General features: G+C 41.7%; 2 protein-coding genes across 3 annotated transcripts; one reads left to right on the top strand and one right to left on the bottom strand.

Moving 5' to 3' along the window:
- Positions 1 to 940: 940 nt before the first annotated feature.
- LOC115114379 (cytochrome P450 7B1) lies at positions 941 to 15997 on the bottom strand. 2 transcript variants are annotated; one of them, XM_029642581.2, is made up of 6 exons: positions 15722 to 15997; positions 9615 to 9751; positions 8775 to 9374; positions 6669 to 6875; positions 5399 to 5577; positions 941 to 1102 (listed from the first exon to the last, which is right to left on the bottom strand). In XM_029642581.2, exons 1-6 carry the CDS (start codon positions 15796 to 15798, stop codon positions 1034 to 1036), a joined length of 1269 nt encoding a protein of 422 aa, XP_029498441.1. In that variant the 5' UTR covers positions 15799 to 15997; the 3' UTR covers positions 941 to 1033. The 2 variants fall into 2 exon arrangements, with proteins under 2 accessions (XP_029498441.1, XP_029498440.1); XM_029642580.2 differs by lacking the exon at positions 941 to 1102 and adding an exon at positions 4046 to 4800 and having other exon boundaries at positions 15722 to 15993.
- On the top strand, positions 2242 to 4304 carry LOC115114380 (class E basic helix-loop-helix protein 22-like). Its single transcript, XM_029642582.2, has one exon. It carries the CDS (start codon positions 2326 to 2328, stop codon positions 3028 to 3030), a length of 705 nt encoding a protein of 234 aa, XP_029498442.2. The 5' UTR covers positions 2242 to 2325; the 3' UTR covers positions 3031 to 4304.
- Positions 15998 to 25402: the final 9405 nt, after the last annotated feature.

Below are 25402 nucleotides of genomic sequence, written 5' to 3'. Positions count from 1 at the left end.
TCCCACGACACCCGGAGCGTTACAACAGCAGAGTCAGACAGCGGGAACCTCTGGATCATCAAGGGGTCTGATTTTTAATACTGATTTAAATTGAATTAAATTGAGATGGGCATCGAATCTCCCCAGGAATTCAATGGCATTAACTGATCCAAAAGTCACCTGCCTCGGCATATACTTTGGGAAGTCATTAGCTCCCTGCTTGTACCAGAACAGGTACGGGTTTGTATCAAGAGTATCAAATTGACAATCCATTGTGACCTGTTCTCCCTCAGTAGCGATCACATCTCCTGGTGGCTGAATGACTGAGTCTTCTTCTCTGCATTCTGGAAAATAATGTAATACACATTAGTATTAGGAGTGAATAAAAAAGTATGAAATTAATAGTAGTAAAGTATGAAATTAATAGTAGAACTATTGTACTAAAAAATATATGTTTGATAAAAGAAAGGAATGGGAGCAAAGGCAGTAAAAGAATATTGTACTAAAAAATATATGTTTGATAAAAGAAAGGAATGGGAGCAAAGGCAGTAAAAGAATAAGAAAAATATTATAATACCATAACAAAATGCAGCAAGAATCAGTACATTCCTCCTCCAGGGTTCCATGTCTGTTACTGTGAGATCCGTGGGAGAAGAGTAATATCACTCTGATGTAACTAGACAATGATGAGACGATGAAATCCTTGTCTCCTCCTCTTTCTGTGTGTCGTCAAACATTGAGAACCTTGTGACGTTGTCTGAACAACACTGTACCCTGAGTGTTTGTACAGTGACTGAATCTCCTGTTGTCACAGTGGGCCCCAGAGCACAGTAGTACAAAGCAGAGTCAGACAGCTGCAACCTCTGGATCGTCAAGGGGACAGAGCTAGAAGTGAAATTCAGTCTGGAATCAAACCTCTTCTTGAACTCATCACTATTGCTCCCTTCTGAATAACGATCTCTTCTCAGGACATACTGAGGAGAGTCCCTAGTTAACTGGATGTACCAGAAGAGATCAGCAGATGTACTACTGGTAGTGTAGTTACAGCTGAGTGTTACCAGTCCTCCTTCAAGGGCAGTAACATGTCCACTCTGCTGGTCAACAGCCTGCTCACCTTTGCAATCTGAAAAATGAATATCTTCAGGTTTTATAATACATAATAGGCTAAGGTTCTGAGAATGAGAATGTAGAAATGACAAGCACTATACCATACCAAAATAGCATGCAGCCAGGATAAGTAAAGTATTCCTAAGCCAAAGTTCCATTATGATTCATGTATAGAGGAAGAATAGACTGTTATAGACTTTATGTTCCATCCACTGTAGCTGAGAAGTCTCATAATTGTGGGGTTCTGCAGTATGGGAGGAGCTTATTGAATATTCAATTGTTTAGTTTAACTGCTAGAGGGATTCCTTGTTAAATGCTGCCTTTCTCCGGTTGATTTAGTTTGATATAATATATCATTATAAGATCACATTCTAAAAAAAATCGACATCATGCTTCCAATTCCATTACTTGGAAGCATGATTAGAAGCATGATTAGAAGCATGATTAGAAGCATGATTAGAAGCATGATTAGAAGCATGATTAGAAGCATGAAATATCACATTTTTTAATGTTTTTTTCTCCGTGTCATTTGAAAGTTCAAATTTTCAGTTGTTTTGGGCCTTGGAGAAAAATATTTTATGTTTAGGGCAAAATTGAGCTCATCTGACAAATAAAATGAAATCATACATCCACTCACTTGAGGATTTGCAACAAAATCAGGAAGAAGGCCACAGACCACAGTAGCCTGCTATGGACCAGTCCACTATAGACCTGTGCTATGCTGCCCAATACCACAATGAGTTAACTTTAAGATGCATTTAAAACAGTAGTCAAGTCAACTGATGATCGGTTTTATGATTGATACCAATGACTGACAGGGGATGCAATCATTATCTTCATCCCTGTCATCACAGTGTACATTAATATTAATGATGGTCAATGGCACCCCCATGTAGCCTATTACACATGGGTTGTTGTCTCTCCACTTGGTCCATAAAATAAACCTCTCACTCCTGTCTGGAGTTAATCAAGTAGAAAACTGCCTGCCTCATAATCCTGCGTCTCCTAATGTATTTTATTATCTCCTGAAGGTGAACCTCCGAGGGCGCACTTTACTGTATCATATTAAACCGCCACTGGACAAGTGTAACGTCAAAAAAGTGGCGCGCAGAATCCAGGGCAATCACAAGTGGTCGAGAAAGAGTGGGGGGTGGGACCACTGATTTAACAGGACTGCGCACACCAGAACTCTGTAGGAGAGAAGTTCTTCACAAAGGTCCAGCGTTTGGGCGCAAAAGGATGGATTCTTTCAGATCGGGCTCTAGCATAGGATTGTCTCCCTCTCCCAGAGATCGACAATCACCCATGAGTTTTGATCAGGAGCACTCACAACCGGGAACAATGGCCGGAGTTCAGGCGGGAACACTTGGCTTCCCATCTGAATCGCTGTGCGTAAAGTACGGGGAATTTTTAAAACACACCGCTGCCGCCGCAGCAGCCGCGGAGAGCAGTGGCGGGGAGCAGAGTCAGGATGATGACAGTGATGGCATTGGCAGGAGTGACATGGTGCTTTTTCCTGAGGAAAGGCTCATGGCATCAATGGCCAAATGTGACGCAGGTAAGAAACACAAAGAGCAGAAAGTGCTGCGGCTGAACATTAACGCCCGTGAGAGGAGGAGGATGCATGACCTGAACGACGCGCTCGATGAACTGAGGTCGGTGATCCCCTACGCGCACAGCCCGTCCGTACGGAAGTTATCCAAAATAGCCACTTTGCTCCTCGCCAAAAACTACATCCTCATGCAAGCGCAAGCACTTGAAGAGATGAGAAGACTTGTCACTTATCTTAACCATGGACCCGGTGTTACCGCGGCGAATACATCTGGTGCACCCGGATTAGGGCTCTATGACCAGCAGACAGGATACCCGTTCTCTGCTGGGACTCCAGACCCTTTCCATAGCAATGCAAATCTCTTTAATAAACACTTCAACCATAAACATTGAACAGTTGTGGCCGACGACACTAACAGGGGACTTCAAGCGTCATGCACACAACTGAATTGATGAATTGATGGGACCAGCGTGACTGACTGAGAAGTAACCACATTACCAAAATATGGATTCTTACTGTATATGATATTATATATTTCATGGTGATTATGTATCGAAATAGCTGTTGTTTTTGCAACGCCAAACGAAATGACAGCTCCATAACATGGTCAAAATGGTGAGGCTAATTTGTCTTTAACAAATTACAATGCAAGTCCAGTCTATTTATTTGACCATTATGTAGGCCTTTATTCAGTTTGATTCGATGATGTTCGATGAATAAATTGTATTGGTGATATAATAGAGATGTTATGGTCTATATTTCTGCATTATATTCCAAGTCGTGTATGTACAACCACACTTAACATCTGAAAGTCACAATTTATCAACAATTTATTTCCATCAATTTAAGATTGTTATTAATTGCCTGGTTTAAATTCCCCCTAAATACTATGTAAAAACTCAGCCATATAGCCTAACAAACATAAATGGGGTCTTTTCAGTAGCAAGAAAAACAACATGCTCAAACAAGGATCGGCAAGTCATAGCCACAGTGAGCTTGTCAAACAAAACAATTAGTCTTTGATCATAGTTGATAACCTTGCAGACTCCAATGACCCCATTAAAAGAATATAGGTCACTTTTAGATAATAAAAACATTTATGAATACAATTACAGCCATGTGCAGGACTGGTTTGTTAGGTTTTAATTTATTTGATTTTATGAATAGTAAATAGTAAGTATCCTGTTAGTGTCTTGAAATAGGAAAGACATTTGAATGTATAACTTTAAAATGGTCAGTTATTGTTATTATACGAATAAATATGTCATCAGAAATGTTTAGGGACACCACCATCTAATACATAAAGCTATAATCACATTGTGCTTTACCCTATAAAATAGTTTAACTATTTTATTCAACTACTGTACTGTAGGATACAGCTTATGTAATAATATAAGCAAGGCATAATAATAAACATTTGTATTTTATTTTAATAAAAGATATGGTAATCGTTTTTAACAGCAAAAACGGATAACTATATCTAATTATTGGCTCATTATGTCCTATGGAATAAAACAACAAAAGGTTCCTAGCTAGCAGATTCACTAGCCTTACCCACAGCTGGAGCTTGCCTATATAATACATTGACAAATTAGCAAGTCGATAACTTATCGTGTGAATAACCATAGAGTTAACATCAGTCTATGAGAAAATAGTCAAATACATGGGTGCGTCTCAAATGGCACCCTATTCCCAATATAGAGCAGTACTTATGACCCTATGGGCCCTGGTCTAAAATAGTGCACTATGTGGGGAATAAATAGGGTACCATTTGGGACGCAACCTATGAGAAAATAGTAAAAATCCATATGAGCTGCATGGGGCTCAGCCCTCTATTCTTCCTTTATACAGAGGTCCCCCTCTTCCTCTCTGGCCTGACGTGGTCTGTAGTGGATCTGGACGTCTGTGGCAGGGAGCAGGATACCCAGGCCGGCACGGCTAGAGTCCAGGGAACATGGCTCCTGCCCCTCCACCACCTCCATGTCAAAACGAAGCAGCAGCAGAGACAGGAACTGCTTTATCTCATTCACAGCAAAGTATCTTCCTGGGCACTTAGTGGAGCCCGAGCCAAATGGCATCCGGTAGTACTTCAGCTTCTGGCCGTCCTTATAGAAGTCCGTCTTTTCCTTTCTGTCTTCGACGTATCGGTCAAACTTGTACATCTGTTGGACGGGTAATAAATCATATGTTTCTAGTGCATTATTTTCAGGATTATTATTATTTGCCTGATCCCAGATCTTTTTATGCTCTTGCCAACTCCATTGATGTCATTGCCAAACCAAGTTCATGTTTGGCATGACAAGGAGTGACAAGGAGTTGGCATGATAACACAGACTGGCACTCAGGCTAATCTTATTTTCGACCTCCTATATTTTAAAGCTCCTTCACCCCAAAGGGGTGATTATAACAAAGGGTAATATTTCCTGTTTATTGCATATTCCAGGAAAGATTCCATTTTGTTCAGTCACCGATCATGGCAAGATTATCACCCATCACACCCTGATTACATTAGCATGCATGTTGTGACCTTCTGAAGGCCAGTGAGTGGATTCAATCACTCACAGTCCATGCATGCTTCTCATTAATCTAACCTGGGGACAAACACACACACATGCACGCACACACACAAATAGCAGGTGGTGTGGGTGGTGGAGGGAGGCACTACAGTAGAACATATACAACTCCCAGACTAGACTAGGCACAGTGAAGAAAGCCTACAGCTTTTCTAGAACGCCCACAGAATTCTGAGGTCTTCTTTACCTCTGGATTCTCATAGATCTCGGGGTCCATGTGCATGCTCTGGGGATACAGGGAGATGATATCTCCTTTCCTCACTCCGATGGAGCGCTCTCCCTCCAGCCGCAAGCTGAAGTCCTCCTGGGCCACACGGATGTTCATGGAGGCTGAAGACAGCCGCAGACTCTCGTTTATGGAGCTCTCTGAAAACAGAACACAGAATGCTTCAGTTAGTCACCATGGGTTTTTGTTTTATAGCTACCAACATTGGCCAGAATAAAACCCATGGCAATCTATTCTTTTTGTCTTTCTTTTTTTTTTTACCTTGAGTAGCCACAATACTACTGGTTCACTACATACATGTACTCACACAGAAGAGAAAGCTTGGAGACTTGAAGGCTATTAGTTAGCAATATGAACTGCTCTAGCAAAATGGCTATGGCTAAAGCACAAGCTGAGTAACCAAGTCATACATAGCTTTGTTTCCACATGTATCCATCAAGGAATCCTGACTAGCAGTGTTTCATTAAAACCATTACAATCTTAACCGAGACAAGACACTATAGGTCAAAAAAGAGAGAAGATTCCAAAATGTAACTAAGGACTCATCCAACCCCATATCACTTATAAAAACAAACAGATGTGAAATGGATATTTGACTGTCTTCCCCTGAGGAGATGAAATTGTCAGTAGTGTGTGTGTGAGAGAGAGAGAAGAGAGAGAGAGAGAGAGAGAGAGCCACAGCCAGCCTAGACTAGTGGCATTTGTCCCTGAGCATGCAGTTGTCAGAAGAGATGAGGCTACAGTCAGCATGGTGGGTGCAGCAGTGTGATCTAATGTGACAGGTACAGAGTCTGGAGGGATCCTTTGAAACTGGCTTCATTACTACAATCACAGACACTGGTTTGTTGGGGGGTGGGACAGGACGATTTGCCCTAAATTGTACACAGAGCCACACATAGAACACCTGCCACTATACAGTAGAAGTGTGATAAGAAGACGTATGGGTATATATGTATGCATAGTCAGCTATACAGAGGATTGGAAGGCCCTCTCAAAGCCACACTACCATAGACAACTGAACTATGTCTATACTAGTTGGGGCTGAGCCAAAAAGACCACTTAGTCAAATCAAGGAGGAATACATTTATACATTCTATCAGTCATAAAATGCTGAGGACAAATCGGACACTACGCAGACAGACCTAACAACAATACACCACAATTATAATCTACCCAGATAAAGTAGGCAACAATGATGAGCCAGATATAGCAGAATACAATGAAACCCTACCAAGATACAGTAGGCTGTCCAGCTGTTCTCGGGTGAAGGTGACGTCTCGGTTGTGATCTGCTTCTAGTCCGGAGACCTTCAGGACACAATGGATCTCCTCACGCACTACTGCAAGGGCCTCTGGGTGTGTCAACAGGTAATACATGGCCCAGAAGGTGGCTGGGACTGTGTTTCCCACCGACGCCCATAGAATGGCAAAATGATGAGCTGTGGCAGGTACAGAGAAGAGTGTCTATTAGTTAGGTTTGGGAGGTTCTGGTTGAAGTCAAAGTAGCACATGTTGTTATGTTGTAGGTGTATAGAGATGCAGCTACATGGTAATACCATATTGTTCCTACAGTTATTACTGTGTAGGTATAAGTGTATATGGTAAAGTTAAGGGTAATGTCGGGTATACACTACACAATTTCGCCACAATCTTTCCGTCCCAGACAAATTTTCATGATCGGGTGAAATCCTATGAACTTGGGCTAGGATCAGTACATCAGCAATAATTTCCTTTATTTTAGGGAATCAGACCTGCCTAATTATTACTTGAACATCTGTTTTGTGTTTAATAGGCTAAACTACACATTCTGTTAACATATGACCCCAAAGTGATCTGTCTTGCAATTTGAGGTCTACGACATTTCAGATTTACATATGATAATTTTTTACAAAGAAGTTTGGATGAGGTGAACTACTTTTTCAAAGTAATTTCATGTTTCTTTAGGGTAGCTTTAGTGTAGCTTAACCAGTGTTGTGTATTCATGGATGACAAGAGATGCCAGGCTTCACCAAAACATTTACCAGAAAAACAAACAAAGAAACATACAAAAGAATGTATCTTTCATCTCTCTGTGTTTCCTAAATGTACTTCAATTCCCAAGAGGCTGAATGTATCTCACTGGAATTAGAATCAAAACAGCACCCCTCTGTCTCAGTATGCGTAGCACATCTGTCTGATGCTTTCTGGTCAAAAAGAGTATGACATTGTTGCCGCCCATAGCATTGAATGCAAGGGAAGCCAACAAGCATTTGGCATCCTTTGATTATAAAAATTAATAAAAATTATAGCCAATCAGCGTTGAGGTAAACAGAGTGTGCGCAGCTGTGAATGGTCCTGGTGTACAAAAAAAAAGTGTCAAAGGAAGCCAGTTTGGATTTCTCTTCACACCAATCACATCACATCAAAAGCTAAATGTCATTGTCCCTTTCCTAAATTAGCCATGGATGTGGATAGGGATTTGGACTTGTGGTTTTACTTAATTCTCCGTACTGGCCAATGATTATAACAGCAATTCTGAACCAACCATAAATTCATAGATTGTGCCCCTGGTCTGAGAGGATGGAAGTTCAACATCTAGCTAGATATAGTAGCTTAATGTTAACAAGCTGGCCTGGCGCATCGTTGTCTATGAAAGGAAGTTCGGCTAGCGAGCAAGCATTTTAGCCAGGTAGCCTAGTACAACAAAAACTAAGAGCGTATACTGTACGACAGAGTCATAGACCGTTTAAGCAACATGAAAGACGAGGATGGCATTGGCGTTTTTCCTACTTGAAAGGGAGAAACCTGAACACACACACACACACACACACAGAAATCAGTGCCATGGACAGCCATATCCTATTAAGCTTACGTTGAATGGACTAAAACATTTTTTTTACCATCTTTTGGTTGTCACTGTTTTAGACTAATTATAGGTGAATAGATGATGTTGAATTATTGTAGTCGAAATGGTTCTCGAATAGTGAAGACAGCGCCTGTTTTCTTTGAGACTTGCGGTAACTCTCCATGGTTCTAAATCAATAGTTGTTTAGTAGTCTGAAAATGTCAGAATCATTAACTTGCTGGACCATGCTGTAGGTCATGTAACTGTTTGTTACATGCAATATGTTTTGTGGACTTCACCGGATAGATGTTGCTCTCCGGCTTTGTGATGAAACAAAGTTGTGGTTAAATTTGTTCTGCCATTATGTCTTCTTATTGTCTCGGCCTTAGGCCTATATATCACGGTGGCAAGGCATATTACTGAGATGGATTAACATATTCAAATGTAGGAAGTAAAGTACATCACAGAAACATATAAATAAGCCTAGGTACGACAGTATATCGGCTGTGTATACCTGCTTTATCTACGTCTCCCATGCAGTCATACTGTTCAAACAGTGCTGCTCTTTCCTTTATGAACCCAGACGTGTTGGACCATGTAGACATCCTCTGAGGGTGGAAGTAGTTGATGAGTTTATCCCGGATGGTTTTGGTTCCTCCCAGCAAAGAGATGGGGATCCTGGCGATGAGGAGGGGGAACATGTTGTCGAACTTGACAAAGTCCTGTCGGAGCATCACCATTCCGCTGTGTCTGTTGGTGTGGGCAGGTTTGCCATACATGGTCAGGAAAGTAGCCTCAAACATGACCGAATTGCAGAACTGGTACATACTTTCAGTCCTCCACTCGCTCTCCCCATCCAGGTAGTCTTTATGGAACACAAGCATGAGATTTCCCATCATGCTCTCTGTCAGGTTATCGAGGTTGTCGCCCTGCAGAAGGCGGAAGGACCTCTGGATGTGCTCGTCCATTCCGGGGAACTTGCCGCTCCTGACAGGGGGGTAGCCGAACGTCACGGGGGCCACTTGGTCAGAAAACTCATGGAAGTCCAGCTGTTTGCCATGTTTGATGACATACGGATACAGCAACGGGTTCATTATAAACGTCATGTATTTACCTGAGTGGAAATACGAGGACAGGATTGTATTTCAATAGACATGAAACACGTGTACTGTGTAAAACTTTACTGTTTTAAAAGAGCATTATCCCATAAGTCATAAGCATAAGTAATAAGCAAAGTAATAAGCACAATAGAATAGATAGATTTTGTCAACCATTTCAGTAATAACAAGAACATTGCTTATTTTTTCGAACTACACTATTTTAAAATGTATAATAAAACATTAGTATCCCTCACCAGCAATCAGCACAGTAAATACATCTCCATGTTTCTCCTTATGTGCTGCAAGAAATCCATGTGCATTCTTTCGAAACTCCAAAGCTTTCCCAAGGAATGGAATCCAACCATTTACAAGTGGAGGCTCCCCATCTCTCCTATAAAAGAGATTAACAACATGTCATATCATCAACAAAAATATGCATCGAAAATCTTTCAAATGAAATAAGAGATAAAGCATTGATCTACCGGTTTCAGATACAAATGAGATCTTATGGACAAAGGAACTGGTAACAGATACAAGGCGTATGCATGTGATTGAGCGTCTCCCAAACCTTCAAGCTGGACTCGTATCAGCTATCCCCAACATCTATTCTCTTTTAACACATACAGTATACAGTGTAACAGACAAATACAGCAGATGCTGGGTGGCAAGGTATAAAGGAAGAATTTAAAGACCGAGAATTGAGCACAGACACGACACAATAAAATGTATTCATAAAGCCCTTTTTACATCAGCCGATGTCACAGAGTGCTATACAGAAACCCAGCCTAAAACAACAAACAGCAAGCAATGCAGATGTACTGTAGAGGCACAGTGGCTAGGAAAAACTCCCAAGAAAGGCAGGAACCTAGGAAGAAACCTAGAGAGGAACCAGGCTCTGAGGGGTGGCCAGTCCTCTTCTGGCTGTGCCGAGTTGAGATTATAACACAGAGCATCATCTCAGGCAAAATGTTATGACAGAGCATGAATCACTCCCTTACAAATTGTATCCAACTCAAACAGCTATAAATAGCTGTAGGGTTGCAAAATTATTACAAATTCTGTGGTTTTCCAGAAATCCTGGTTGGATGATGCCAGATTTCCTGCTTATTCCCCCCTGATTCCAAGAAAACTCCAACTGGGATTTCGGGAAAACCAGTGATTTTTTTGGGAAAGTTCCCAGAATTTTGCAACCCTAACCCTTAAGTGAATACAGATGGAAGACAATTACAAAGAAGGCAACATGGGAGTTCTGCATAGCAATATAATCGCTTAGTGATTACAGGAAGAGTAGGCTGGTTATTTTCCCAGGGAAATGGAACACTGTACGTCTAACACTGCTCTGTTCTCTCACTGTCCATCCTACAGATCAAATTAAATATTACCTTCTAATCCATGTATGTGAGTGTGTGTGCCTGTGTGTGTCTGTGTGTGTGTGTGAGCATGCGCGTGTATGCGCATGCACGGGTGTGCAGTAAAAATCATCCATGCGTTAGCTTAAAGAAAGGAAGGGGCCGTTTTGACCCTGTCAACAGGACAGCAACACACACACTGGGCCCTTAAAACAAACACACACACGCACACAGGTCCTTCAGAACACATCAAATCAAAGTTTATTGGTTACATACACAGTTAGCAGGTGTTATAGCGGTGCAGGGAAACGTTTATGTACTAGCTCCTAACAATGCAGTCAAATGTCAAATGTACAAAACAAATACACAGAAAAAACGGCAAGAAATCAAGAATGGCGGACAAATTAACAACCCCAATTGCACTCTAGCAGTATCAAAACGCAATCTATACATATGTACACCGGGGGAATTTACACAAGATGAACTAAGAATGACATGTACAGCAGTACATATATTAGTTTGAGCTATGTCAAGAATCCAGTATATAAATAAATATGAAGTGTGAATAAACAGTGTAACTAAAATACAATGTACAGTAGTAGATATATTAGAATAAGCTATATCAGGGATAGAGTGTTTAAATACTGTGTAGCAGGATTACAAGATGATGTTATATTTATCAAATCAAATTGTATTAGTCACACGTGCCGAATACAACAACAGTAGACCTTACAGTGAAATGCTTACTTACAAGCCCCTAACCATGTCACGCTCGTTGTTAGAATAAACGGACCAAGGCGCAGCGTGCGTAGAGTTCCACATTTAATTATTGAAATTCACCAAAACAATACAGACACAAACGAAACGTGAAGTAATGGAGTACTCACAGGCACTACACAAAAACAAGATCCCACAAACAACAGGTGGGAAAAGGCTGCCTAAATATGATCCCCAATCAGAGACAACGATAGACAGCTGCCTCTGATTGGGAACCATACCAGGCCAGCATAGAAACGAAAAACTAGAATGCCTACCCTAATCACACCCTGACCTAACCAAATAGAGAAATAAAAGGATCTCTAAGGTCAGGGCGTGACAAACCAACAATGCAGTTTAAAAAATATGAATAAGAAATAAAAGTAACAAGTAGTTAAAGAGCTACAAAATAACAATAGCGAGACTATATACAAGGGGTACCGGTACAGAGTCAATGTGCGGGGGCACCGGTTAGTCAAAGTAATTGAGGTAATATGTACATGTAGGTAGAGTTATTAAAGTGACTATGCATAGATAATAAGAGATTAGCAGCGGCGTAAAAAAAAGGGGGGCGGGATGCAAATAGTCTGGGTAGCTATTTGATTAGATGTTCAGGAGTCTTGTGGCTTAGGGGTAGAAGCTGTTTAGAAGCCTCTTGGACCTAGACTTGGCGCTCCGGTACCGCTTGCCGTGCAGTAGAAGAGAGAACAGTCTATGACTAGGGTGGCTGGAGTCTTTGACAATTCTTAGGGCCTTCCTCTGACACCGCCTGGTATAGAGGTCCTGGATGGCAGGAAGCTTGGCCCCAGTGACGTACTGGACCGTACGCACTACCCTTTGTAGTGCCTTGCGGTCAGAGACCGAGCAGTTGCCGTAACAGGCAGTGATGCAACCAGTCAGGATGCTCTCGATGGTGCAGCTGTGGAACCTTTTGAGGATCTGAGGACTCATGCCAAATATTTTCAGTCTCCTGAGGGGGAATAGGTTTTGCCGTGCCTTCTTGCTTGGACCATGTTAGTTTGTTGGTGATGTGGACACCAAGGAACTTGAAGCTCTCAACCTGCTCCACTACAGCCCCGTCGATGAGAATGGGGGCGTGCTCGGTCCTCCGCTCGGTCCTCCTTTTCCTGTAGTCCACAATCATGAGGGGGCCCTGTGTTGAGGATCAGCGTGGCGGATGTGTTGTTACCTACCCTTACCACCTGGGGGCAGCCCATCAGGATCAGTCCAGGATCCAGTTGCAGAGGGAGGTGTTTAGTCCCAGTGTCCTTAGCTTATTGATGAGCTTTGAGGGCACTATGGTGTTGAATGCTGAGCTGTAGTCAATGAATAGCATTCTCACATACGTGGTCCTTTTGTCCAGGTGGGAAAAGGCACCAAATGGTTGTTTTATGAAATATAATAAGGTTCTTAGGACTCTCTCGCTCCCTTTCTGAGTTAACTGAGAGTAGTCTTTTGAAGCTTGGGCTGGCAACTGTTAAAGAGATGGTTTCCACTCTAGCTTCCTGCAGTTAGTCTGGGCGTAGGGTGAAGGAAAATGGGTTTTGCTAGAGATAGCATGAGCTGACAATGACTTGATCGATAAAAACCTAAAAGCTGGCATTCCATAGACAAACTAAGCCGGGTTGTGGGTAAAACACCATCCTGTATAGATAACCAAGGTAGCTTATGAGAGTTGGAACCAGTCTGACTAAGCATGTTTAGGTCCTATATAACATCGGCTTTTTCCTTATCAGTTAAGCACTCGGCAACGCACTTCAGAGTGTGGGGTCGACGGTTTCATTATTGCAATAATGAATCGATATTAAATAAAGATGATTGTTTGAAGAAATGACCAAGTCTCTCTCAGTACTGAATTTCCACAACAATACAGTGTGAAATGGGAAGTGACCAGTGGTTCAATGCCTTTACAACATCGGGGTGTGTTGGTGTGTGTGTGTGTTACATTACATTACAGACACACACTGAACACCCTTACATTATAATAACTCCACTCAAACGCTAAGCAAAGAACATCCTCTCTCCTTTTTTGTGGAAGATCTTGCAGTAGTGGACAGAAAACTGTAATACAAACTGAGCAGATTCAGAAAGCTATTATCAAATATTTGTTCAATGATTTTTGAAGCTTCAGGATATGGTTACCAGTCAGGGTTTATTTGACCAGTTCGAGGTTGAGCTGGCGAGACATTTGCTTATATAGTCTATAGCCACAGCGTGTGTACACAAGACTATTAGCATACAGTAACTGAGTTAGGGGAACAATGTTACCCGTCATCTTCTCCCATATTTACCCCATAGACACACAATGTCAGTGGGTCATTATGCTGATAAAATAGAGGCAGCATTGTAAGGTGCAGTATACAACAAAGTATTGTGTCACTGAAAACAAATACATAGACTAACTGTTACCATAGATTTCGACATCATTCCTGTCCTGTACTTGTTTTTGGAAACACAAAACACATAACGTCCTATGCAGGAAAATACTGTATCTAGAGCTGACGTGGTGCAGCACGGAGCACAGTGTCCTGTGTCACAAAATAATGCATGAGAATCAACAAAACAATACTAATCTGTGCAATGTCAGTGCTAAACTAACTCATGTGTGTGCTTATCCATCCAAGGGATACTATTCCATTTCTCCTGCTAGTGTGTGGAGAGCGCTGGTCATGAGAGACTATCTGCTATTTGTGAGGCCTCAAACTGACAAGTCTCAGCCCAGGCTTGCTTGTTGTTGTGCTTGTGCCCCCACCTAGTCCACACTGCCGCCTGCCTGCCTGCCTGTCTGCCTGCCAGCCTCTTGTCAGAAGCAATCAGGGAGGCTGATAGTGTCTGCCAGCAGTGAGCACATTTGGAGAGGACAGCATCAGAATAAGGGCCCCATGCGTCAGTAACAATATAACAACAGATGCCCACACTGCAGCAATGAGTGTTTATCAATTAGACCTGTCATTTGTTATACTTCACATTAAACAAAATAGGATGATACTGTATGTAGAATATGGAATCCCATTTACCTTTGCTGTTGAGGCCCTATTTGCTAGGAAGTTGCAACCCATTACTAAGTAATGTTGCAATCAGCTTGCAGGGGCAACAAAATGCAATCCATAACATGTTCCTCTTACTCAAGATTATCAACAGCAAGGTACTTCCCTTTTGCATAGATAAGAAGAGCCTGGTGGGGTGGGGAACACTGGAGATGATGACTATACTGGGTTCAAATACTAAATCATTTAAAATACTTTATCTGCCCTTGAATGAGCTTGTCTGGCACAATGTAACCAATAGAATAGTCCCAAAACTGTAAACCCCACCATCTGGCACTACAGGCAGTCTAGACTCTAGAGCAAATGCTCAAATAATTCAAAAGATTTCAAATAGTATTTGAACCCACCAGGTCTGATCCTCATTAACTGCCTCTCTGGGAGTTGACCAGCCATTGCAAACACTGCTGAAGGAAATTCCTTTAGAGACTGTGTTTGTGGCTGACCTACTTCTCACAGAGAACACAGTAGGTTTGCAGTCCTAAATGGCACCCTATTCCGTTTATAGTGCAATACTTTTGACAGGGCTCTGGTCAAAAGTAGTGCACTATAGGGGATAGGGAACCATTTGGGACGAAAGCGGAGTTTGCAGTCCCACGAACTCGCAGTAACAGCAGCAAATGGAATTTAACAAGACTTTCATAAAGGTATTTAAGATCATGAAAACTATGTTTATAGAGCAAACAACACTGAAGAAAAGGTAAAGGACTGTTTGTTTGGATATAGCTACACTCAGTGCATACATAGGCTACACTGTCATCGTATTTTTTAACAATGTAAGCCTTCAGTCTAATTGGGAAAACATTTCTCACTTATCTGGCCGTTGGCCAAAGCAGATTTTATCATTCCTAAAATAACGCATTTCATTTCAGCAAATTTGTACACGTCACATTTATGGTTGCTACATTGTTACAACATTGTCAAAACTTTTCACATGAAGATGCAGGTTATAATTTGTTGGCTACTGTAGCTGAAACTCAAATGAAGCAACAACAAGACGCTCACTCAAGAAATCTTCTTCATGTTTTTACACAACAGTTTGATAACCTTTGTGCAAATAATCTCCTGCATGAACGCTATACAAATAATGTTTGTGGTTTTAAGAACCTTGAACAACTATCAGCTCAATGTCTTTAGGCGAAAGTTATATTCCTAAACAGTAACGCGAACACCACAAACTTCAAATAAACTCGGAATTCATCCACCACTTGCCTTGTTCTGCTGAACCGCACGCTGATTAAGTAGAGTGCCAAAAAGCCAAACAACAAAGGTAAAACAAACTCTAACATTTCCTTGGGAGATGACAAGACGTTCCACAATAGGGAAAACTTCGGAAAGTTGTAAATCAATAGTTGTAATCGATAGTCGAAGTCAACTGCTCTCCTTCATATTGCCACAGTTCGGGTTTGGTCATGTGGGCGCGCTGTTTCTGACATGACCACTATCTAATTCTAACCAGACCTGTGTTATGCCGGACGATGTGGCTTTTATTACAGGAAGTACAGTAGTTCAAAGAGTTGAGTAATGAAGCAATGCTGTTGAGCAACAGTGTGAGAAAATAAATCAAACGTGACATTCAAAGCGCAGTTCAAGACATGTTCCAGATGAACAGTTTTTTTGCAGTCTCTAATTGGTAGCATTCATTCCATGCACACACACCCTTCTATCTTGTTGCTGCATGTGCTCAAACAATGTCTAAATAATTGTGGCTTAGGGCCCCTAACCTACCTGCCTTGCCTACTAATGTAAACACATTTTTAAATGAGCCATAATAGAAATGTCACCATCTATGCACAGTTACTGGAGGCTTGCCATCTGATGAAAATATCCCTTCCGTTTGACTCAGATGTATCTTAACTTTATATATGCTTTACTCTTGATTAACCTACAACTAAAATATTTCCTAGTTTGGTCAGATCTGTCCACAAGAGATTATACAGGCTTCAACCCTTCAACAAATACCATTGATTCACCACATACTGTGCAGTATCTCATCATTGATGTCTAAGTTGGTTGTGTTGTGCTGCATGTAAAATTGTAATATCCATTTCTCTATGAAGAAAGAATTACAGAGAATACAGAAGTGATGTCAACATCATACAGTTCAATGTATGATTAATGCATTTTGTGGCTAATACAAATAGAGAAGTATTTGCTGGAAAGGATGAGTGTATTGACGAATAGTGGAAGTCATAGTGGAATTCATAGGACAGAGACAGAGGCCATTACATTTTCCAAGAAAACTAACAGAATGAACCTCCAACTGACTAAAGGCCATGGTAAACTGTAAGGGCATAAACTGTTCATTTTAACAAAGTCCACACCTTCCTGAAATGCTTCTCTTGTAACACCATGTCTAGACAAACATCCTTGAAAACCTGAGAAAGAATGCTTTCCGTGCCGAAAATGTACACATATTTATAACCTTTATTTAACTAGGCAAGTAAGTTTAAGAACAAATTCTTATTTTCAATGACAGCCTAGCAACAGTGGGTTAACTGCCTGTTCTGGGGCAGAACGACAGATTTGTACCTTGTCAGCTCAGGGGTTTGAACTTGCAACCTTCCGGTTTCTAGTCCAACACTCTAACACTCTAACCACTAAGCTACCCTGCCGCCCATATCAAAAGAGCCTGTTCTCCATTGTCTCAAACAAACACCTAGATACAGATTATTAGGCCAACTAATATGGCCTACTAACTACTGTAACTAATCAGGGCAGGAGGTATGTCATCAGCACACCTCATATGATTAATATAATTCAGATTAAGGTTGCAAATAGGTTGCAATAAAGAAATTCACTGGTTTCCAAGAAATCATGGTTGAAAGATTCAGGATTTCCAGTTTATTCCCTCCTAATTCTGGAAACCCAGGGAATTAATTGAAAAACAAATTGCAACCCTAATCCAGATACCCAGTCTGCCCTACAGGCTCTATATTAGCATTATAATAAATAGCATTGATTTCAGACCATGTGCATTTATATAGTCTTATTAGAGGTAACATTGCCTGTGTCCCAAATGGCACCCTATTCCCTTTGTAGTTCACTACTTTTGACTAGGACTTTGTGTCCCACTTATCATGCTGTTTCCAGTTTCCAGGAAAGTGTCTTCTGTGCTGAGGGTGGTGAGGAGGGGTGTTGATGGTTTATTTCATTTAAGAATACATTTCTCCTCATTACAATCTGCAGTGATCTCATCTCTCTAAATATAAATTCTTCAATAATAGTCCTGTACAAACGTAAAACAATTGTGCAGATTCAATTTACATCTCTCTTTGTTTGCTATTTGCACAGTAGATTAAGTTAATACAAGAATAGCATGGAACATGTCCTGGCAAACAACATGACAAATTAGAACACATTCAACCACTGTTCATGTTGTTAGTGAGTAGTAATCTCTCGTCTAGTGGACAAATTCTCGTTGCCAGTGAAATGGCAAGAATCCGTCAAGAAAAAAACTATTTTCACACAACTTCAATACTGACAAAGTGACTTTATCGTGGCAGGTTAGGAGAATTAGGTTAAGGTTAGGAAAAGAGTTAACATGCTGACCCCCCCCCCCCCCCCCCCCGTCATGCCAACGAGCGTCTGCGTTGCCAAGCGCTAAAATAGAAGTCAGTTCTATTTGTGACGCTGAATGCGATGCAAGTCTCCTCATTGGTTTATAGAAGCAGATACCCACGTGCCATCTCCTCATTGGTTATACCCACGTGGGTGATTGAAAGATTAACTGAGTTTGGTCAGTTGTCATGGTAACTATGAAAGTTAAATGCAAATTACCATATAAAGTCCAAAGAAGAAAAAGCATGGAAGGAGGAGAGATGACTAGAAACGATTCGGTTGACCGTTTTATGTGTGGATTAATTGTCGAGTAGAGGACCTTGTGCATTTCAGGTAAAATAACAACTCAACGTTTATATCCCAAGACAAATTAGCAAGCAACTGCAAGCAAGCTAGCTAAATTGCCACAAATGTTTAATGCTTTTTGACCTGTACCCAAATTAATATAATTGGTTCAGAGTTTGTTTTGATATTTCAACCTGCGTGTCATGATCGAGTATGGTGTTGGGGGACAAAATCAATTTGCGCACGATGGCGCACGCACGCGGCCGGTTTGGGTACGGTGTTATTAGGGTTAGCGAAAATGCTCTCCAAATCTGCTACGAAAATCACTTCCGGACGTAGCTGTATCGAAGTGGCATGAAAAGAGTATGTCCCAGTCTGTCAAGGCTCACATAGAATTTGAAGTATTTTTAGAGAGTCTTAAACACAATGTTCTCTCTCCTAAAATGAGTCAGGTGTTAATAACACTGATACCTAAGCCTAAAAAAGAAGTGCTGCTCATCGATAACTGGCGTCCAATTTGTCGTCTTAATAATTACTATAAGATATTAGCCTTACTACTTGCAAAAATAATTAAAGAAGTCCTGGATGCAATCATTGACGAAACACAGTCTGGCTTTATGAGGAACATACATATTTCTAACGATATCAGACTAGTATTAGACATACTTGACTACTCAGACCTAATAACTGAGGATAGCTTCATATAATTTTTTGATTTTTATAAAACATTTGACACAGTAGAGCATCAGTTCCTCTTCCACTCCCTTGAGAGACTTGGCTTTGGGGATTTTTTCTGTAAGACTATTACGACTCTCTATACAAATGGTAACAGCTCTATCAAATTGAAATATGGCACCTCACCTAGATTTGAGTTAAAGAGAGGAATTAGGCAAGGTTGTCCTGTTTTTATTAATCACCCAACTTCTTACAAATTATTTAAAAAATAGTCCTGTACAAGGTATTTCCATAGCTGGTAAAGAAATTATCATAAGTCAGCTGGCAGACGATACTACACTTTTTCTGAAAGATGCTAACCAAATTCCCATATCGATAAATGTGATACAATCCTTTTCCAAAGCATCTGGTCTATATCTTGACATTAATAAATGTGAACTCATGACTGTCAAAGATTGTGTGACACCTTCATATTATGGTATTCCAGTAAAATAATAACTTACATATTTAGGCATAACCATTACAAAGGATCAGAAATCTAGAGGCTTACTAAATTTTAACCCTCATGTTTAAAAAATCCCAGAAGAAGCTAAATCAATGGCTACAGAGGGACTTATCTTTAAAAGGAAGAGTCCTAATAACCAAGGCTGAAGGTATCTCTAGACTAACATATGGTGCTCTATCTTTATATCTTGACAGTAAAATAAGCAAGTAGATATATCAGATTATTTTCAACTTTCTGTGGAGAAACCGTACCCATTACATTAGGAAAACTGTTGTAATGAACACTTATCAGAATGGTGGACTGAATTTTCTGGACTTTACTACCGTAAATCATACTTTTAAGATCAATTGGATAAAACAATTCCTAAGAAGACCCACTTCTATGTGGATTTTTATTCCTCATCATGTCTTCTCTACTTTTGGTGGCCTTAGCGTCATGTTTGTTTGCAATTCTAATATTGACAAAGATCCAGTGAAACTTTCTGCTTTTCATCGGCAGGTTTTCTTGTCAAGGTCCTTAATTTATAAGCATAATTTTTCTCCACACAAATATTATATATGGAATCATCGGGATATATTGTATAAAAATACTTCTTTGTTTTCAGAATATTGGTTCCAAAATAATATCCTATTGGTGAGCCAACTGGTAAATGCAGAGGGTCTTTTACTCAGTTGTAAGGAATTCTTATCACTTTACAAGGTCCCTGTAACACCTAAAGATTTTGCAATTGTTTTAGATGCCATTCCCTCAGGTGTTGCTTTATTATTCAGGAACATGTCAAGACCTGACCCTCAGAGGCTACCTTCCGTTGACCCTGCTGACTCATCAGTAGGAAAGATTTGTTTCTCTTTTTGTCCATTCAACAACAAAGCAATATGAACCTTGTTTCAATAGGATGTTTTATCTACACCTTATGTCATGCCTCATTGGAATGGATTTATTGATAATATCTGTTGGAAAAAAGTTTGGATGTTGCCACACACATACCTACTTGTTAATAAAATTAAGTAAGTTTCCTTTAAAATGATTCATAAATATTATCCTGCCAAACACTATATGAACAAGTTTAACCTTTTTGGGATAGGGGGCAGCATTTTCACTTTTGGATGAATAGCGTGCCCAGAGTGAACTGCCTCCTACTCTGTCCCAGATGCTAATATATGCATATTAGTAGTATTGGATAAAAAAACACTCTGAAGTTTCTAAAACTGTTTGAATGATGTCTGTGCGTATAACAGAACAGAACAGGTGAAAACCTGAGAAAAATCCAACCAGGAAGTGGGACATCTGAGGTTTGTAGTTTTTCAAAGCTTAGCCTACCGAATACACATTGAGATATGGATGAGGTTGCACTTCCTATCCTAGGGCTTCCACTAGATGTCAACCGTCTTTAGAAACTGGTTTGAGGATTCTACTATAAAGGAGGGGCTCATGAGACCTCTTTGAGTCAGTGGTCTGGCAGAGAGCCTCGGTCTCATGACGCGCGCTCCTGACAGAGTTACCTCTCGTTCCAATGCTTTTCTGAAGACAAAGGAATTCTCCGGTTGGAACATTATTGATGTTTTATGTTAAAAACATCCTAACGATTGATTCCATACATCGTTTGACATGTTTCTAAAGGACTGTAATCAAATCAAATAAAATGTATTTATATAGCCCTTCGTACATCAGCTGATATCTCAAAGTGTTGTACAGAAACCCAGCCTAAAACCCCAAACAGCAAGCAATGCAGGTGTAGAAGCACGGTGGCTAGGAAAAAATCCCTAGAAAGGCCAAAACCTAGGAAGAAACCTAGAGAGGAACCAGGCTATGTGGGGTGGCCAGTCCTCTTCTGGCTGTGCCAGGTGGAGATTATAACAGAACATGGCCAAGATGTTCAAATGTTCATAAATGACCAGCATGGTCAAATAATAATAATCACAGGCAGAACAGTTGAAACTGGAGCAGCAGCACAGCCAGGTGGACTGGGGACAGCAAGGAGTCATCATGTCAGGTAATCCTGAGGCATGATCCTAGGGCTCAGGTCCTCCGAGAGAGAGAAAGAAAGAGAGAAAGAGAGAATTAGAGAGACCATACTTAAATTCACAAAGGACACTGGATAGGACAGGAGAAGTACTCCAGATATAACAAACTGACCCTAGCCCCCCGACACATAAACTACTGCAGCATAAATACTGGAGGCAGAGACAGGAGGGGTCAGGAGACACTGTGGCCCCATCCGAGGACACCCCTGGACAGGGCCAAACAGGAAAGATATAACACCACCCACTTTGCCAAAGCACAGCCCCCACACCACTAGAGGGATATCTTCAACCACCAACTTACCATCCTGAGATAAGGCCGAGTATAGCCCACAAAGATCTCCGCCACGGCACAACCCAAGGGGGGGCGCCAACCCAATGGAACTTTTCGAGTTTTTGTCTGGACGAAATGCTCGCGCCTCATGAAGATGAATTACTGGGCTGAACACGCTAACAAGTGGCTATTTGGACATAAATGATGGAACTTTATGGAACAAATCAGTAATTTATTGCCGAACTGGGATTCCCGGGAGTGCCTTCTGATGAAGATCATCAAAGGTAAGTGAATATTTATGGTGTTGTTTCTAACTTTGTTGATTCCAAAATGGCTGTTTTGGGCTCTGAGCACCGTTCTCAGATTATGATTTTTCCGTAAGGTTTTTTGAAATCTGACACAGCAGTTGCTTTAAAACATCAACTCTAATTGCTCCTTTTGTAATGACCACCCAGAAACCGTGTTGCATCTTATTTGGCCAATAGTTTCCATTTACCACGGAGGAGACTTTGCTTCATTCCTTTGCAAAGGAAATGACAAACTTTCTCCAGATAATGCTACTTTTGGGTCACCGAGATTAGTGAGTAGTAAAATGAAAGTAAAAATGGTTTTCTCCAAAGATGATCATAGCTTTCAGAACATGTCACATCTTTTGGTTAGAACATTCTGTCCTGATACCCCTATACATTGTTCACTGAAGTCACTAGCAGTGGGCGTGGCTTGATAGCCTTGTTCACCAGCCAGGTCCACACTGTCATAGTGTCTAGAATCACATGAGGCTTCTGGCTCCTAAATATCTTATCCAAAAAGTATAACAACATTCAGAGGGGATACCATTGCTTATTTAGTATTACTTTGGGTGCCAGTGTTTGTATGTGTAAACCAACCCATAAATGGATGTGATCTCATATATAGAATATCTGATATCAAACAGTATAATTTGCTCCTCACATCTTCGGGCATAATTGAAAGCTACATGAAGCTCACAGTTTTGACGCCAGATGTCAGATTATTCTGATTACAAAATTTCACTCAGTCAGAGATCTGACAAGATGCTCATGTCTCCGCCATAACAATGGGGGTAGTTTTCCAAAAGACGGGAAGGCAGGCGACAGGCTTAGGTCTGCATATTAAGCCAATAGAAATGCATTGGGCTTATTCTTGAGAGATTTTGGCGAGAGTGAGCCCTCTCCCTTTGCCTCTTCCTCTCTAACACAGTGCCATGTTTTGATCACTATGGAATGTGGAAGCCCGTTCCCTCCACCCCAGAAAAGTATCTGACTACGAGTTATAAGTCATAATTATGAGATTTGTAAATCATAATTTTTACATAGTAAGTCTGGATCAGGGACATGGAAAAGGTCCTTTTACATTTTATCATGGTTGGATGACTTACAATAGTGAAGTATTAAATTATCTCAGGGGACAGTACCAGAGACTGTAAGGCTTTTGCCTGACTAGAAGTTTTCAGAAGTTATTTTTAAAATAATTATTTTCTATTTTGTTTAGGGTTCATCTAATCCCGACCTGACAGTGTTCCTTTTCAACTAATCTATTTTGTTTTCCAACCCTCAGGAGACTATGAGAAGGGAGTGGGCCACCTGACCAACACCATTGCTGTGTGTGGTTAACTCCGGCCCCTCCTCTAGGTGCTCCGCAGACCTACTCCTGTCTTTTAGATCCTGCTGAAACGGTCCACTGTCAGCCAGGTGAGTCTGCTCTCCCATGGAAAGGAAGGGCTGTTGTGGCACCTGACAGATTGTAAATTACTGTTTTGTATTACTGTTTTATGTAGTTACTATACAAGCATAAATTGTAAAGATTCAATTTACATACATTTACATTTACATTTAAGTCATTTAGCAGACGCTCTTATCCAGAGCGACTTACAAATTGGTGCATTCACCTTATGACATCCAGTGGAACAGCCACTTTACAATAGTGCATCTAAATCTTTTAAGGGGGGGTGAGAAGGATTACTTTATCCTATCCTAGGTATTCCTTAAAGAGGTGGGGTTTCAGGAGTCTCCGGAAGGTGGTGATTGACTCCGCTGTCCTGGCGTCGTGAGGGAGTTTGTTCCACCATTGGGGGGCCAGAGCAGCGAACAGTTTTGACTGGGCTGAGCGGGAACTGTACTTCCTCAGTGGTAGGGAGGCGAGCAGGCCAGAGGTGGATGAACGCAGTGCCCTTGTTTGGGTGTAGGGCCTGATCAGAGCCTGGAGGTACTGAGGTGCCGTTCCCCTCACAGCTCCGTAGGCAAGCACCATGGTCTTGTAGCGGATGCGAGCTTCAACTGGAAGCCAGTGGAGAGAGCGGAGGAGCGGGGTGACGTGAGAGAACTTGGGAAGGTTGAACACCAGACGGGCTGCGGCGTTCTGGATGAGTTGTAGGGGTTTAATGGCACAGGCAGGGAGCCCAGCCAACAGCGAGTTGCAGTAATCCAGACGGGAGATGACAAGTGCCTGGATTAGGACCTGCGCCGCTTCCTGTGTGAGGCAGGGTCGTACTCTGCGGATGTTGTAGAGCATGAACCTACAGGAACGGGCCACCGCCTTGATGTTAGTTGAGAACGACAGGGTGTTGTCCAGGATCACGCTAAGGTTCTTAGCGCTCTGGGAGGAGGACACAATGGAGTTGTCAACCGTGATGGCGAGATCATGGAACGGGCAGTCCTTCCCCGGGAGGAAGAGCAGCTCCGTCTTGCCGAGGTTCAGCTTGAGGTGGTGATCCGTCATCCACACTGATATGTCTGCCAGACATGCAGAGATGCGATTCGCCACCTGGTCATCAGAAGGGGGAAAGGAGAAGATTAATTGTGTGTCGTCTGCATAGCAATGATAGGAGAGACCATGTGAGGTTATGACAGAGCCAAGTGACTTGGTGTATAGCGAGAATAGGAGAGGGCCTAGAACAGAGCCCTGGGGACACCAGTGGTGAGAGCACGTGGTGAGGAGACAGATTCTCGCCACGCCACCTGGTAGGAGCGACCTGTCAGGTAGGACGCAATCAAGCGTGGGCCGCGCCGGAGATGCCCAACTCGGAGAGGGTGGAGAGGAGGATCTGATGGTTCACAGTATCGAAGGCAGCCGATAGGTCTAGAAGGATGAGAGCAGAGGAGAGAGAGTTAGCTTTAGCATTGCGGAGCGCCTCCGTGATACAGAGAAGAGCAGTCTCAGTTGAATGACTAGTCTTGAAACCTGACTGATTTGGATCAAGAAGGTCATTCTGAGAGAGATAGCGGGAGAGCTGGCCAAGGACGGCACGTTCAAGAGTTTTGGAGAGAAAAGAAAGAAGGGATACTGGTCTGTAGTTGTTGACATCGGAGGGATCGAGTGTAGGTTTTTTCAGAAGGGGTGCAACTCTCGCTCTCTTGAAGACGGAAGGGACGTAGCCAGCGGTCAGGGATGAGTTGATGAGCGAGGTGAGGTAAGGGAGAAGGTCTCCGGAAATGGTCTGGAGAAGAGAGGAGGGGATAGGGTCAAGCGGGCAGGTTGTTGGGCGGCCGGCCGTCACAAGACGCGAGATTTCATCTGGAGAGAGAGGGGAGAAAGAGGTCAGAGCACAGGGTAGG

This window comes from Oncorhynchus nerka, linkage group LG9b, assembly GCF_034236695.1.
Source record: "Oncorhynchus nerka isolate Pitt River linkage group LG9b, Oner_Uvic_2.0, whole genome shotgun sequence".
NCBI lineage: Eukaryota > Metazoa > Chordata > Actinopteri > Salmoniformes > Salmonidae > Oncorhynchus > Oncorhynchus nerka.
The sequence above is the reverse complement of the archived record's forward strand: the minus strand, read 5'-3'. Positions and strand labels throughout refer to the sequence as shown.